The sequence below is a fragment of the Dermatophagoides pteronyssinus genome, unplaced genomic scaffold, assembly GCF_027571235.1.
Source record: "Dermatophagoides pteronyssinus isolate colony J.1.1.1.1 unplaced genomic scaffold, Derpt_VIB-CSIC_2022.12 sq0004, whole genome shotgun sequence".
NCBI lineage: Eukaryota > Metazoa > Arthropoda > Arachnida > Sarcoptiformes > Pyroglyphidae > Dermatophagoides > Dermatophagoides pteronyssinus.
The window spans coordinates 1,662,940-1,680,166 of record NW_027461528.1 but is presented as its reverse complement, the minus strand read 5'-3'; the positions used below and the strand labels follow the sequence as shown (position 1 = coordinate 1,680,166).

The window sequence follows — 17,227 nt, the reverse complement described above, 5'->3', positions numbered from 1 at the left end:
CACACACACACAAAATGACAATTTTTATTTTTTGAATTTGATTTGCACAACAAAAAAATTTAAAAAAAATAAAAGAATTGTTCCCATTGTCCATTGCCTTGTGTGTGTGTGGATCAAATTGTATTACGTTGGAATTTTTTCGAAAAAAAAAAGATTTTCTCTTTCTTGTTTGCCTCATTGCCTGCTGCCTGTCATTCATGTATTGAATGATTTCCATGAAAAATATAATAAGGACCAAAATCAAACTTTTAACCCTCACTCATTCACACAAGCAGATGAATCAAATATGCAGGAAGGAAGAATGGATATTTGCTTTAAATAAATATTCAAAGAAAAAGGATTGACAAAATCAAAAAGTCTGATGGTCACAGAATACAAACACACCGAATCAAACATTATTGCAGGTAAAAGGTTTTACTGCTATTAAAGTTGTAAAATTTTTTGTTTCGGCAATTACCTTATGTTCCAAAAAGAGAAAAAAAAACAGAAATCGTTTAAAAGCATTAAAAATGATTGTCGGAGAATATTCTTTCTATTCAAAGGAATTTTCTCTACATTAAATGAGATTTTAATGTAAATTTTTTGTTTTTCTCGTTTTAATTCTACTACCTTTTGCAATCTGAAAAGGAAATCCTGTAAATTAACCATATAAAAAAAATGTGAATTGAATTTTTGAAATGAATCGATATAGCTAACAAATATATTTTGGTTGATGAAAAAAGGGGAAATTTGCACACACACACATAGTGTGAATTGGCCAGAAAAAAAGAACCAAAATTCTGGTTATTCTAGAAATTTCAAAATGAACAGGCGCAAAAAACGATGAAATTGAGAAAACACGCCAAATACAAACATTGTTGGTTTGGGTTGATGATGATGGTAATAAAATGACAAGATAAAGGACTGCGGACTGAAAAAATGGACTAGTGGATCCAAGAAAAGAACCAGCAAAAAGAAAAAGATACCAGATCCGATCGGAAAGGAAATAAAGTGAGACAATGACGTTTTTTTTGACTTTGCATGCAAAAATTTCTGGTCATGACAGAAGATCGACAAAAAAAACAAGCTAACCAGATTCCTTCATCGACGCCCAACAAGATATTTCTATTGGAAAATATGATTTAAAAAAACTTTTGCAATACTTACATTGAGAAATACAGTTCTGGATCGGATACTTTTTTAAAATTAGATTAATAAAGACAAAACAGTAAAAACGAAAAAAAATTGAAAAGAAAATAACCCTAAAAAACACACAAATTTCACATTACGAAAATTGATTCCAAATGATTTTTGAGGATTGAAACACCGACACAAACACGAAAAAGATTTCTAAATTCCTGATGATGGATTGATTGATTTTTGCAATTTGATTTGTTTGAATTTTTTTCGAAAATTTTAGAAATTAGAGATCAAAATGGATCGCGTTTTCGAAATGGCTTCATACACACAGTGATAGGAATGATGATGATCAGATCAGATCATTTCGGAATGAAATAAACGAATGAATAGAAGAGGATTCGAATTGAATTGAATTGAAAAAGATACGAATGAAATGCCAAAAAAAAGCTAGTAGCATATCAATATGAAATGGTGTAGAGAGATTGGCCATTCCCAATTTTTTTTCCACTGTTCAATCATCTTTGATATGAGCCACTACTTAAATTGATACTTTTTTTGTGGAAACTTCTATTAGCTTTGCTTCTATCTTGTCAGGGGAATGATTTTATGATAATTTATAGCGTAAGTGGAGGGTGGAGGGGTAGCATGAGGATTGTTTGGAAAAAGCCATCCCATTTCAAACATAGCGCCAACTAGCGGTATTGATTGAAAATACATGGAAAATAAATAAGAATTCGAATTACATCATTGTTTCGAAATTGAAAAAAATCAATCAAACAAACAATTCAATCGATCACAAATATACCGTCTATTAAATGTGTGTTTGTTTTATTTCATCAAATAAACATCGTTTATTTTATTCACATCAATCATTGTGGTAAATATGTTAAGTTTGAATACACCAGTCGCCATGATAGAGTTTTAAAGTGTTGCCATTTGCATATTATGAAGAAATTTGGTTTCACTAAAAATAATAAAATTGGTCTCCACAAAACCGAAAAATCGATGTGCAACAAAGATGGGTCCATAATAATTAAATCTGATACACCAATCTATACCCATAATCAAACAATTACGGAAAACAAACCAGACATTTATGTTCAAGATAACAACAATCGCAATATTGATATCATTGAAATAGGAATTACAAACAAAAATATAATTTCCACGACCGAAATCACGAAACATCATAAGTATGATCTATTGGCAAATTCTCTTAAAGTCATGTATCCTACATTCACGACAAGCAACATTCCGGTAGTGCTATCATGGGATGGCTTAGTGACTAAATACAATAATAAATATATGCAAATGTTGGGCATTAACAAAAAAATTATGGCATTTATTCAATATAGTTCTTTGAAATCTACATTCGAGATTGTATGTAAGGATCGGGGAGTAAGAGGTACTCTCTGGGATGTAGATGAAGGACTCCCTGGTTTGGAAGAAGAACCAGGTGAATATTGATTTTTTTATTTGTTTATTTATCTTTTGTAATAAATGCTAAATTTCCAGATTACATTGACCCAGACCTTTTGTAAATAAGAGATATGAAATAAAATAAAAGTTCACATCAATCAATTTTGTTTATTTAATTGGATTTTTTTGTTTTGTTTTGTCGAAATTGATTTCAAATTATTACGTCAATGATATGTGAATGCCGTTCGTTTGAAACATGTTTGATGATGATAATAATAGATAATTTTTTTAAAAAACAGGTATAATGAGATGTTATCTTTTGTCCTTGATTTCTGTTTATTAATTCTTATATTAAAATTATCGATTTTAATCAAGTTATTTTGATTCTAACATTCATTCTAACTTGATATTAAATAATTACCACCACTAAAAGTTTCCGGTTGAATCATCCATGAATTTCATCCTAAAACAACTGTAAAAAAATGCGTCATACAAACAAGAAATTAAAAAAGAAACAAATTGATTCATCAAGTTTCTTTTTGACATTGAAAAATATGTACGTTTCAATCAACAGCAACAAGTTTTTCATCGTTACTTTCATCATTCGTAATTTTATTCTGAACGAAAAGAAGTAGAAGAAGAAATTATTCAAGTTAATTGCGGTCAGTAGTGATTTTTCAACAACAACAACAAAAAACATTGAAATCATTTTTGCACACCTTGAATTCGCACACATAAATAATTCAATTCGTGCTACAATGCAATAAAAAAAAGGATATTAAGCAAATAACAATTGATCTTTTTTTCCATCCAAAACATCATCATCATACATTCTTTTCATTCTTCATTAAACAAAAATCTTTTTTTCCCATTTGAAAATGAAGAAAAAAAATGGTAATGTCGACAACTATCAATGATCATAAAGAATACAATTATCATCATGTTGTTGATGATGATACCGGTTAGCCTTGAAAAAAAGCCACGAGGGAGCCGCTGCCATCATTTACACTTTATTTATTCTAAAAGTAGATGAAAAACCCTGCCATTATTCATTTGTTGTTGTTGTCGTCGTTACGTTTCTTGTAGTTTTCAATCAAAAGAATTTAAGCTAAATGAGTGCGTTTGTGTGGAATTTTCTCCATTAACATTCATAACATTCAATTGAATTTTTTTTTATTGATAACGGTAGATTCGGATTCATAAACAATGTGTTGATGACGCCCATCAACAAAATAACTACGACGACGATGACGACGTTGTTTGAATTCAAGACGGATTCATTGAATCCATAATGATTTTGAAAAAAAAGAAATACTATGCTGGCTGACTCATTACAAAAACACTTAAGTTTTTCTTTCTAAAATCCAATATATTTTTAGAATTCAATGATGCGCTTGATTTTTGTTGTTGTTGTTGTAATTTCTATTTTGATATATTAAAATAAATTACGATTCAACGTTTTGTGATTTGTCATTCTTTGAATTATTTTTTTTCAATCAATTTTCGATAGATGGCGATATGTGGTTCAATTTTTTTTTCTATTTTCCTAATTTGATAAAAAAAATTTCGAATAAAATTCATTTTTTTTTTTGCGAAAATGAATTATTGATTTTTCTTTTGTTTTTTTTTGTTGATTGAAAAAAATCAATCTAATCTTTTCAACATGGAATGTAATCATATATTCAAACGAATTCTGAATGAACATAGCCATTCATTATTAAATGAATGTCATACAATACAATCAAAATTGAAATATATTTTTACTAATGTAATAACATTAAAAGAATTGATTCAATTAATTCATCGTGATTATTATCGATCTAAACAACAAGCAAGTAAAAATTTGGATCAATTCTGGCATTATTTACGATTAGCTGATCAATTGTTTTATTATCGATTGTCATTATCATCATCATGGTATCATAAATGTTTACATTATTATCAGAAGGTAATTTATTATTTTAGTCATCATCATTGCAATTTTTGAAAAACTTTTTTGTTTTCATTGTAATGATCATACAAAAAAGGCATTGCTCGATTGTCGGGATGATATATTGAAATCACGAATCTATTATTCAATGGCAACACTGTTTACATTCCAATCGAATCAAAGTTTAAAAAATGGACGACAAAAACAACAACGATTAGCTTTACAATCGATCAATCAAGCTATCGAAATTCTTGAAAATTCTTCTTCATTATCAAACAGTAGTAAACTATTACTGAATAAATGTTATGAATTTTTCAATCAACTTTGTTGTCGACAACAACCGAATACAATTGAAAAATTAATGGAAAATAAAAATTGGAAATTGAATCATTTTGGATTTCTATTTGAATTTGATGAAAATTGTTCAATCTTTTATAATAAACAAAAAGGTCGTTATCTAAAAACATTAACAAAAAATAAAATGAATAGTATTCCTTATGGAACACATATCATAAGAGAACGTGCTATTTCAATTATTCTTGATTCAAATCAATATCATCATTATTGTTCAAATTGTTATCGTCGTTTATCATTATCGACTATGATATTTTTTCCTTGCCATTATTGTCATCAGATTGTATTCTGTAGTCGAAAATGTGAACAAAAAGCTAATACACATGGAGGTTTGCATCGATTTGAATGCAAACTAATATCAATATTACAATCAAATCATTATGGTTGGCATCTATTTCGTATGATACAATTGATCGGTGGTTATAAAAATTTTATCAAATGGTCCATTATCCAGCAACAAAAACAACGATGTTTCCACAATGATGATGATGATCATCATCATCATGGAATTGTTCATCGTAATGATTCCATTATCAACATTAAAGGTAATAATCAGAATCAGAATCAACAACAAGAAGAAAAAATAATGAAAAATGAATCAAAATTCATTGAACCATTAGTTGTGAAACAACAGCCAAAACCATATTACAATTATCATTTCATTGAACAAATAAATCAATTTCGATTGAAATATGAAGACAACGATGATGATGATGATGTGGAAAGAATCAAAAAGAATGATGAAAAATCAAAAAAAGGAGGATCGAATCAACAAAACACTGCTGCTGCTACTAAATGTAATAAACAGGATGATGATGATGGAATGGAAATAAATTCATTGAATTATTATTCCAAACTTTTATCATTAATCGATTCATTTTGTTTACCATCAAACGAAGATGACGACAATGAACAACAACAACAACAACAGAAATGGAATTCATTCGGGACAGCAAAAACATTCGAAAACGAAAACATCAATGATGATGACGGTGATAATAATAAATTTGATTCAACATTGATTCTATTGTTATGGGCATTGAAAATAATTATAATGGCCACCACCATTAATATTACCAATGGCTATGATGATGATGATGATGAAAAAAAGTGCAAAATTTTTGTCAACAAGAAACAAAATGGACAATTTGAAATGAACAAAAACAAGAACAAGGACCATTTTGATGAACAGGAAAAAACTATTCTCGAAACAAATTGTAAGTTGAAACAAAACAAAACAAAAATTTTAGTTTGATTTCAATAGGGTGGAAGTGATGAGAGAGGTGTACAATGTTATCAAAAAAAACTGCAAAAATGTATTCTCCTGCAACACCATTTGATCATTGAAAATGTAAAGAGATCCCTTGGTATTTAGTTTGATTTGGAAATTCAGCAATAACAACGATATGGGCATTTTTTTAGATGTTACCAAAAAATACACCCACACCACCACCATCATATACTCTTGGTTTCTTTTAAATATTTGTTCACTTTTATTTTATTTTATTTTGTCTTTTTTTTGGGGGAACTCTATTGTTGAATGTTTTTATAACAAAAAAAAAAAAAAAAAAAAAAATATTAGTTGATGATGATGACAATAAAATCAAATGGCCGAATAAATTTACTACGAATGATGATGACAATAATAATAATAATAATAATGATGATGATGATGGTAACCGCCAACACAATAATGAAACTAATAATAATAATAACTATGAAAATAGTGAACGAAATCAATCAAAAGTAAATGGTATCGACGACGACGACGACGACGACGACGACTATAATATTTTCAATGATGAAGACATTATTATTTTGGCAAATGTTGTGAACAAATCAATTGATTTGATGAAAAAATTTTCATTCAATTTATTCGGTTGGTGTACCGATGATGTTTATGATGATGATGATGATGAGGAAAATGAAAATGTTTGTATCACTTCATTGAACAATAATAATAATAATCATTATTCAATGATGATTAATCAATCAAAACAACAAATAATGATAAATGAAAAAAACAAAATAATTGGCAATTGTTTAGGTTTATGGACTGCAATGATCAATCATAGTTGTGATCCAAATGCTTATTGGGATATTGATCAAGGTGGTTATATTACAATTACTACTGCCAGGTAAAATTTATTCATTTTTTTTGTTTTTTTTCCGGTTTATAATTATTGTAATGTTTGTATATTACTAACCAGTAAAATTGAACCAAATACTGAAATCAATATTTCCTATGGTATATATGCAAATGATTATAATTTCAATGAACGTCAACAATATCTATGGAAACGTTATCGTTTTCATTGTCAATGTAATGCATGTCTAAAACAACAACAACAACAACAACAGGAACAGGAACAACAAACATTAACCGAATTCATTCAAAATGACAAAAATTCAATTGATTGATTGATTGAGATTTTATCTTTATTCATTTATAAATAATGTACAAAGAAAAAAATTGATAGTCAAAATATAAATACATTTGATATTTACATAATGATGGTGAGATCATCATCATCAACAACAACAAAATACAATAAAAATTGATTTCACATTCATATATAAAAAGAAATATAATAAAAAACAACAATTTTAATTTGATAAATTTTCATTATCAATTACCCTTTTTTTTCAGATAGGAACAAATATCAAAAAACAAAAACAGAGGATAAATAATTAGTAAAGAAAGTTGGTAAATAATAACAATTTCGGTGGATGGGTGATATGTTTAAGCTAACAAAGACTTTCGAATCCATCCGATGATGATGATGATGATGGTGTGATGATCGGTTCCTCATCATCATTGATTGATATTGGACGATAATATAAAGGTGTTACACCATGATGTTTATGATTGGTCATCGATCTTTCTGGCAGTTGTTGTTGTTGTTTTAACTGTGCTTGACGTTGACGAAAATGTAAAAATTCTTGTCGTAATGCTAAACATCTTTGTTCAATATCTGTAATCGACATATGTTTAGGTGCACGATATGAATAATATTGTGATGTTAATGTTTGCAATGGTCGTTGTTGTGTTGGTATGGATGGCATTGCAACCGGATTTGATTTAGTTCGTTGATGATGATGATAATGTTCAACTTTATGATGATCATCAAATTCATAATTTTCATCGGCTGATATGTTATCCATTGATCGATGTCGTTGATATTGTGGCTCTATGAATCGCTGTTGCTGATGATTTTGTTGTTCTTCAGCCGATATACCTGAACTTTGTCCAGGTGAATCATATTGTATCAACATTGTCGTCGTATTAGATTTTTGTCCAGAATGATGATCAATAGTTTGTTTACGAGGTGGTGGTCTAGGCGCTTGATCCGATTGTATGTTATGAGGTATAACGGTAAAATGATGGTTTGTAATGGATTGAGGAACTTGCTGACTAGATGATTGATATGTTTTCGTTAGACATCTTCCTACAATGATTGGAAAAAAGAATGAAAAAAGTTAAATTTGCAAGAAAAAACAATGATAACACGAATAATTCAAACCTTCAAATGAATGTCGATAAGGAGAATCACGATTGATTGATAATAGATATTGTCCACTACGAACTTTTTCTACTGCACCAAGCAATTTATCTCGAGTATAACCAGTTTTTTGTCCATCCGATGATGATGATGATGATGATAATGTACTACTATTTTCACTATTTAATTTTTTATTCTTTATTGGTTTTGGTCCAAGTGTTTCGGTAAGTAAATGTCGTGGAATCGGTAGATTTTGATATGGACTTTGATATTTTGTTATTGTTCGAGGTGATCTTGGTGGTACTGTTGGGAACAATGAGAATGTATCATAAGAATGTTTTTGAGAATCAAAATTTCAGAAACTTACATTGAAGTGGTGGATGTGGTTGTTGTTGTTTGGTTGTTGAACCATAATCATAAATAGCTTCAGGTACTGGTTCCAATTTTGGTCGTCTTGATGGAATCCAATTTCGTTGCATTATTGGAACAGTTGCTCGTAATAAATTATTATTTTCTGATAAAGTTGAACGATGAAAAGATTGATGATGATTATTTGGATAATTATAAATTGGTTTCAATGCCGGTAATTCTTTCAAATGTTCAAGATTAATTGATTGTGTAATAGTTTCATTATCTTTATTGATAAATATTTCATCGAATGCTTGATGAGGATGATCATGAAAACCATCATCGCCTGGTTGATAAATAGTATTGATAGGCTGTTGCCGCTGATGATGATAATGATGATGTGGATTATATGGATGATAATAATGATGATGATGGTGATGATGTTGTTGTTGTTGTTGTTGGTGACTACCAACAATACTATTACTTGTCATCGATATCGAATCAGAATGATGACGATTATGATGAACAGGTTTAAATAAATAATCCGAATTAAACATTGTCATATTATGATTATCAATATTTGTATGAAATGATTGTTGTGAAAATGGTCGACATGTTTGACTTTGACCACTGCCATCACTACGAAATGAACCTCGTATTGATGGTGGATATTGTTGTTGTTGCTGAAATAATGATGATGATGTTGGACGATCATTTTGTTGATTGTCATTTATAACTGATGGTTGTTGTTGTTGTTGTTGATCATCCATCATCATCATCATTGATACTTGTTCCATATTCATCATAGGATTTCGTCGTCTTGGGACGGATAATGATCGTGATTGTAATGTTGATTTACATAATGCATATGATGATGGCCATTGTTGTTGTTGTTGGAAGTGTTGATGATATGGTTGTTTAATCGATGTGGGGTAACATTGGTGATGGCCGTTGTCATCACACGTGGAGATGAATGTGTTACGGCCATCGCTGTTGTTGTTGTTGTTGTTTGTGTTTGATCGATTGATTGGCCAATATTGTTGTCGTTCATGATTGTTGATGTTGGTATCATCATCATTGCTGTTGTCGTTGAACTTGTTGCTGTATGGGATGTTAATGTTGGTGATGGGGTTGCTGTTAATGATCCGGGTTCGATATGATAATGATGATGGTGATTGTGTATGTGGTTGTTTGGTGATCGTATCATAGTTGAATGATGATTTGGTTGTGCCATTGGAATGATCCCAGCCATTGATGGATAACGATTGTTGTTGTTGTTGTGTATTAAAACATTTGGCCATGTTGGTATGGGGACATGATTGTTGTTGTTGTGATGATTGGACATGTGCATCATACTCGTCGGTAATGGTGGTATTACCGGTGCAACAACCATCGAATGTTCGTGATTGTTGTTGTTGTTGTTGTTGCTGCTGTTGTTTATTGATAATTGCTGTTGATGCATTGTTGGAATTAATGGCTGATCGCTGCCAGTAGTCCCTGTAGTATTTGTCGTTGTAGTACTGTTGTCTAAGGATGCTGTCGCTACACGAGATATATCTACAATTTTGTTTTGATTTATTTGATGATAATGATGTTGGCCATATATTTAAACGATTCAAATAATTGATCAATATGTTTCCATTATAATTATTACTATTACTATGATAATAAGTGATTGTGCAAGCAAAATAGGATTGTTGTGAACAAAAAATAATCAAAAAACAAAAACAAAAACAAAAAAAACAACAGCGGTTTTCTATATAATGCAAATATATTGTGGTTCGACATTCAAAGGAAATCATGCAAAAAAAATAAACAAGACTGAAAAAGGAAAACACAAGTGAACAGAATAGAGCAGGAAAAAAAAAGCTTACCGAGTGAATCGACAGGCATAGATAGATTAATCATAAAATCAGATGTAGCTATTGAAATGGAAAGCATTTGTTAATGAAGATGATATTAGAAAAGCAAAAGAAAGAAAAAGATTATTATTATTATGATGATCAACAGTAAACACACAAAAAAGTGTACCTTGTGAATTTGGATCAAACATTTCGAATCTTTTGAATTTTTAATGAAATTTTTTTAAAAAGAGATTAAGATAGAGTTAGAGAAAAAAAAGAAAAGAAATAGTGAATAATTACAATGAAATGCAAAATGTGAAATCAGTGAATGAGAAAAAAAAACGCAAACACTTACTGTTGTTTGGAAGACATCATTGAATTATCAGCAAAACATGCATTACCATTTACTGGACATGTAACCATAACATAAGCTGTAAATTAATTTAAGTTTGAATAAGATGAAGAATAAAACCATATGATAAATGAATGAATGAATGAATGATTATATAATACATACATTTTTCAATTTTTCTTCGTTTCTTTTTATTACAAACTTTAACCAAACATAATATTAATACAATGGACATTGAAAAGAATATAAAACCACCGATTATACTTGCAATCATTGCACGAAAATGTAGCTGTGAATCATTATGATCATAATCTTCAATATTTATTTCAATCATTGGGCTTACTTCACCCACACCAAGTATTGAATAGGCCCAAACACGGAATATATAATGGCTATTTGATTCAAGCTTTTCGACTAATAATAATAATACAATCCACAACAACAAAACAACAATACAAAAGTTTAAAATGTGTGAAAAAAAAGTAATGATGATGAAAACAACTTACAAAGATATGCAGTATCATAAGGAATTGGATCTGTATATAACCATTGATCATCATCACGACGATATTCAACACGATAATAGGCAACAGCAACGGTTATATTTAATGGCGGATGCCATGATAATACCCATCCTTGTGCCATACGTTGAAATGTTAGATTTCTTGGTGCATCCGGTTTTGGTCCTATATTTTTTTTTTTGTTGTACATTTAGAAATTTAATAAGAGAAGAAAAGAATATGAATTTCAAAATTGATTAATTTAAATCATAGATTCTATTAATAATAATAATAATAATAATCATTATTCTTTTTTTTGGATATCATTAACATTATGATTGAAATGTGTAACAAAAGCAAAGGGTAAAATATTGAACATTTTGCAATTTAAAATTCGTAAGAATTTGGATGGAAGAAAGGTTGGAATTGTCGAAAAGAAATGAGAATTCGGATAGCTGAAAAAAAAGTTCAGAATATCGAATCATACATTATTGGTTATTATTGTTGTTACACAACAGAATAATATAAATTATTCAAATTCAATTTCAAATGTGAATATGAATTTGAAAAAAAGGAAATAATGAAATGAATTTGAAAAAAATTCATTATGTTTTTGTTGTTGTTGTTGTGGGGGGAGAGCTGCTTTGCATTACTTTACTCTATTCATTCATCAAGCCATTATTATTCTGTTGTGTGTGTGTGTGTGTCATCCATTAATTCATTGAAATCGATAAAGTTTTAAAAACTTATTATTATTATTTTCCAATTAATTAATTATGCGTTTGTTTTGTCAAAATCAAAATAAGAATAATGAAAAAAAAACTAGAAACTGTTTAAATTGCCAAATACGGTAATGCAAATGGAACAAAAAAAAAAAAAGTTTGTTGAAAATTCTTGCCATTGCAAAACTTTTTTTTTCAACAAAAGTCAAAATCGTTTTCATTCAACATCATCATTATTATGATTATTATGATGATGATGATTAGCATTCGTCATTCGGGGGAAAAAAGTTTTTTTCCCATTTATTTATTTATCGTAAATATGCTACACGATGAAAAACATGATTGGAAACCTGTATCCTCATCATTATTATTATTATTATCATCGTGGACAGAATTGACAAAAGGATAACATATGAACAATTTAAGTAAGTAAGAAAGTTCAAACATCATTTTTTGTTTTTTTTGTTTTTGTTTTTCCAAAGTTAATCCACACACACAATATATGAAATGAAATAGATCTCAAATATTGTGATGATTTTGGGTAATCGGATTATATTGTCGGTTATTATTTGCAATTGCAAAATAGTTGTTGCAAAACATACAATCATCATCATTATTATTATTATTATTATTGAAATGATGATGATGATTTCAAGTCGAATGAATCGTATTGATAAAACGAACAAATATTTCTGTTTTGATCAAGAAAATTTTGAAAACGAACAAAAAATCATTTCAATTCAATAGGAAAAATACGTATGAAAAGTGTGAATAAATTATCTGTTTCATTTGTTTGTTTGTTTATCTGGAACAACTTTTTTTCGAAAGAATTTCGTTTAAAAAAAAAAAAGTTGACGAAATGAATGATTTCAAAGAAGAAAAAACGATGTCAAGTGGAATGCATTGAATGAATGAATGAAAAACAAAATGAAACCAAGTCAATCTGATTTTTTCTTACAACTTTTTTCTTTTTTTTTTTTTTTTTTTGGTACATCGATCTTATTGATTTAGTGTGAGATAGTTGATCAAATAATCTACAATTCTCAATTGATTTCAAGATGAGAAACAAAACAAAAAATTCCAAGAATTCTCAATGAATATAAAAACTTGTCTCTCTCACGTGTATGTGTGTGTGTGTGTGTGTGGGTTTTTGTTCCAAAATAAGCCAAAATGTTTTTCTTTTCCTCTATTTGGCAATACTGATGGAAAAAAATTGGAATTACATCGATAAATGAGCGGGAGTGGGTGGAATTTTTTTTCAAAGAATTTTCTGCTATTGCAGAGAAAAGAAAAAGAGCTTATTATTTATCATCGGACCGGTTTAGAATGGTATGAATGAATGAGAAAAAAAAATCGTTGTTCGACGACAAATTCAAATGATAATTAATGATCATGATCATCCGAAGAATCGAACAAAAAAAAAAAACATTTTGTCATCATCAGAAATGAAATGAAAAGAATTTCATTTCATTTCGGCAACAAAATTAAGAAGAATTGAATTGAATTCCAATTTCAATTTAATAATAATAAATTTTTTTTTCTGCTTGTTCACAATCTTTTCATTTCAAATTTCATATTTTTCGTTGTGTTTTGTGTTCGGGGGGGGGGGAAATGGATTTTAAATTTTACCAGCCTCGATTTTATTTTTTATTCAACATTCATCATAATCATTATTATTGTCAACAAAACAGAACCAAAAAAAAAAAAAAAATCCATATTGAACATTTGGGTACAGCAAAAAAAAAAAATTTCCCGGAAAAAAATCTCTAAAACACTTGTGTGACACATAACATAGAATAATATATCAACATAGCAAACAAAACAGGAATCGAAAAAACAAAACAAAACAAAACCCGATATTTGTCCCTTCAAAAACAGTGATTTTTTTTTGTTGAATAACAAAATAAATTTGTCATCATTATTCTATTGAACAAGTTTGACTTTTTTCACTATTCCTCTATTCTCTCTTTCTATCGCGTATTCGCGATTGATGATGAATGATGATTTGTCTTCATCAAATTTTATTTTCTTCGATCACACTCTATGTTTCTTTCAAAGATCATTTTGTTTGTTTGTTATGGATGTTTTTTCTTCCATCATCAACAACGACGACGAAGACACACAGATAAAGAATTTGATACAGAATTCAGTTTTTTTTTCTCGATATAATGGTGAACTTTAGTGCAAGCAACCCTTCGAACAACAACGAAAAAAAATCGAATCAAAATTCCAATGCAACAAAAAAAAAAAAAAAAAATACGAAATTCATTTTCATTTTCAAACATTTATCGTACAGAATAATTGAATCAACAACAGAAAAAAAAATATAGAATATTTACCCCGGGTGTAATAATCAAATAATAACAACAACAAAAATGGTCGGTCGTGTCAAAAAAAAAAAATAAAAATTATAGGGGTTTCACACTAGCAGCAATGTGAATGAAATATTTCAAATGCAATATTTCACTACATTTCAGCCTTATGGACTGAAATATTGCATTTGAAATATTTCATTCACATTGCTGCTAGTGTGAAACCCCTATTATGGAAAAAAAATTTATGCAAAACAAAATTCCAAATGAGAAATGATGAATGAATCAATGAATGAATGAAATGGGTGAAACAACAACTGGGTTAACAAACGAAAAAAAAAGAAAAATTCTATCGAAAAAATAATAACAACATTGAACATGAATATGCCATTTTGGAATCTGAATGAAAACGGCGACGGCAAATAATAACAACCAAAACCAAAACCAAAACCAAAACCAAAATAGGAAATAGCTATTCCGTTTCTATTTTTTTTTCATTCAATCGTTTCGTTTTTTTGTAAACTATTTTAGCTAATAAATAAAGATATAGTAAGATACCCGATTCAACGAATTCAATTTCAATATAATGAAATTAATGTTTCGTTCGTTCGTTCGTTTTTTTCATTTCAAAAAAAAACAACCCTCCATAAAATATACAAGGACAAGACAACAATTTATTCTCAATGATGATGTTTGGTGGTTGGTTGATGTTGGTTGATGTTGGTGTGATTGAGAGAGAGAGAGAGAGAGAGAGAGAGAGAGAGAGAGAGAGAGAGAGAGAGAGAGAGAGAGAGAGAGAGAGAGAGAGAGAGAGAGAGAGAGAGAGAGAGAGAGAGAGAGAGAGAGAGAGAGAGAGAGAGAGAGAAAGTGAATATAAAGTTTGACTGAGAAAAATGAAAATTCTAAGGAAAAAGCTATCCTGGCTGGCTGGCTTTCCTGGCACAAACACATTTAGATATTTTTTTGTTTGTTTGGTGGTTTTTTCGTTTTTCGTACTGGAAAAAAATGATTGATTATATCGAATATACATACAGTTTGTATGGATTTTGTTGATTTTTTTTTCTCAATATTTACTACACATAATTTTATGAATGTTGGTAATAGATTTTCTTTTTTTCTTTCTCTCCACCGTAAAAATTGTACACACACAATCACATCTTATGTGTTTGCACAAACAAAAAAAAAAACGGAAAAACAAGTGAAAATTAAATTCACACCGCGGTCAACGAACGAATTTCGATCGGTTATAGTTGAAAAGAATAATAATAAATATTTACCGTAATCATTGAAATGTATTTTTGGTAATAAACAAAGATGACTTCATCATCATGGTTGCTGGTAATTTATTCAAAATAAAATAAATTAGGTAGTAGATAATTTTTCTTTGGTAAGTTTGTGAAAAACTTTGCCTGCAAGAATTTCAAAGAAAATTTCTCAAATTGAATTTTTTGTTTTTGTGTTTTGTGTTTTGCCAATCAATTCTGCAAATATTATCGAGAAAAGAGTGGGGGAAAAAGATGCAGAGCATCAGAGCTTCATGAAAAGTTTTTTGTTTCCATTGAAAATATTTTCTGCATCTTATTTTCTTTTTCTTTGCAAAAATATAAAAAACACACGCACAACGGCATCGGCCCAAAAAAAACAAACATCTAGACACCCAACGCTAGCCGAGAAAAAAAATGAAACGAATTTACCCGACCAAAATATAGCAAGAAAAAAAATAACCGAACCGAACAGAACGAAATTATTATTATTATTACTATATATATGTAACAGATGAAAATATTTTAAACAAATCAAAGGTTAATTATTTGTGTTCTAATTAATCCATTGATTGAATTCATTAATCCTTTGATTAGATTCATTAGTCTTTTGATTAGATTCATTAGTCTTTTGATTAGATTCATTAATTAACCTGATATTTTAGTATAAAAACCAATGAACATTTCCATAATGTTTATGCATTGGGTGAGGACTGATGTTATGTCCTCTCAATCATCTTTTAAACAAGTTCAATAAATTTCAATAAATAAAATTATTAACAAAGTGAAAACTTTTTTATAAGCCAACAGCCGTCAACCCGTGGGTAATCCCCAAGAATCAAATCGAATCAAATTTCAAATAATCTCTTCAAATTAAAAAAAAATCAACTCAATTTTCAAATCAAATCAAACAAATTTCTTCAAAACAAAGTCAAAATTTTTGTCAAGAAAATCAAAAATTTTTTAACCCGAAAAATGGAGAAAGATTTTAATATTCCAAAACAACAATTCATTCAACTAAAAAAGGGCAAAGAAGCTCTAGAACAAATGTTAAAAACAATTTATCACGAATATCAAGATCAAGTAATTTCTCCAATTCAATTCGTTTTTGATTTTGGACAACTATTACTCCGTATCGAATTATACGAAAAAGATGTAAGAGCTTTTTCAGAAAAACATTCTGAAAATTTTGATTGTGAATCAATAAAATTCAAAACAACAGAAAACGTTGAAATTTTAAATTATTTGCAAGAACAAGTATCATTGATACAAAATGAGGGTTTCCGTAACCCAGAGCTTTCTGAAGATAAAAAGAAAAATGATGATTCAAAGAAACCAAATTCGTCTACATTTTTTGATGAACGCTTTATTGATCCAGTACAGCGCTCACAATCAGTTTCAAATATTAACAATTTTCAAAGAAATCAACCATTTCAAAATTTTAATCACGAAAACATTTTTCAAAATTATCAAAATTTTAATCAAAATATGCCAATAAATTCACGCTCTCAAATGGCATTTCAACAGTTTGAAAATAACAAAAATCAAAACATTGGAAACCG

General features: G+C 29.1%; 3 protein-coding genes across 7 annotated transcripts in view; 1 reads left to right on the top strand and 2 right to left on the bottom strand.

Annotated features, from left to right (window-relative positions):
* The window catches only part of LOC113798575 (protein amalgam-like), a 28,056-nt gene extending 26,551 nt beyond the window's left edge, over positions 1 to 1,505 (bottom strand). The window contains exon 1 of one of the 2 annotated variants that reach the window (XM_075819671.1): positions 1,147 to 1,505. The gene's annotated coding sequence lies outside the window, so the exon portion shown is untranslated. The remainder of the gene's footprint in view (positions 1 to 1,146) is intronic. The other variant, XM_027349132.2, reaches the window with a different exon arrangement.
* A 2,637-nt stretch (positions 1,506 to 4,142) lies between these two features.
* LOC142644917 (uncharacterized) lies at positions 4,143 to 7,442 on the top strand. Of its 2 annotated transcripts, XM_075819669.1 has the most exons (5): positions 4,143 to 4,486; positions 4,566 to 5,367; positions 5,443 to 6,039; positions 6,405 to 6,960; positions 7,033 to 7,442. In XM_075819669.1, the coding sequence occupies exons 1-5, from the start codon at positions 4,202 to 4,204 to the stop codon at positions 7,241 to 7,243; spliced, it is 2,451 nt and encodes an 816-aa protein (XP_075675784.1). In that variant the 5' UTR covers positions 4,143 to 4,201; the 3' UTR covers positions 7,244 to 7,442. The 2 variants fall into 2 exon arrangements, with proteins under 2 accessions (XP_075675784.1, XP_075675783.1); XM_075819668.1 differs by having other exon boundaries at positions 4,566 to 6,039.
* Positions 7,398 to 17,227, bottom strand: part of LOC113798742 (uncharacterized) — a 69,305-nt gene continuing 59,475 nt past the window's right edge. For 2 of the 3 annotated variants that reach the window (XM_075819662.1, XM_075819664.1), the window contains 6 exons: positions 11,376 to 11,555; positions 11,035 to 11,283; positions 10,873 to 10,948; positions 8,693 to 10,332; positions 8,347 to 8,628; positions 7,398 to 8,271 (listed from right to left, as the gene is read on the bottom strand). In XM_075819662.1, the coding sequence (XP_075675777.1) occupies positions 7,571 to 8,271; positions 8,347 to 8,628; positions 8,693 to 10,332; positions 10,873 to 10,948; positions 11,035 to 11,283; positions 11,376 to 11,555 (3,128 nt within the window). In that variant the 3' untranslated portion in view covers positions 7,398 to 7,570. The remainder of the gene's footprint in view (positions 8,272 to 8,346; positions 8,629 to 8,692; positions 10,333 to 10,872; positions 10,949 to 11,034; positions 11,284 to 11,375; positions 11,556 to 17,227) is intronic. The other variant, XM_075819663.1, reaches the window with a different exon arrangement.

What these genes read in the sequence shown, in the direction of transcription:
- LOC142644917 (XM_075819668.1), top strand. Translation starts at nt 4,202, where the DNA reads ATGGAATGTAATCATATATTCAAACGAATTCTGAATGAACATAGCCAT. An exon ending in GTTTACATTATTATCAGAAG is followed by an intron (nt 4,487 to 4,565) that starts GTAATTTATTAT and finishes CATACAAAAAAG; the next exon opens with GCATTGCTCGATTGTCGGGA. An exon ending in ATTACAATTACTACTGCCAG is followed by an intron (nt 6,961 to 7,032) that starts GTAAAATTTATT and finishes ATTACTAACCAG; the next exon opens with TAAAATTGAACCAAATACTG.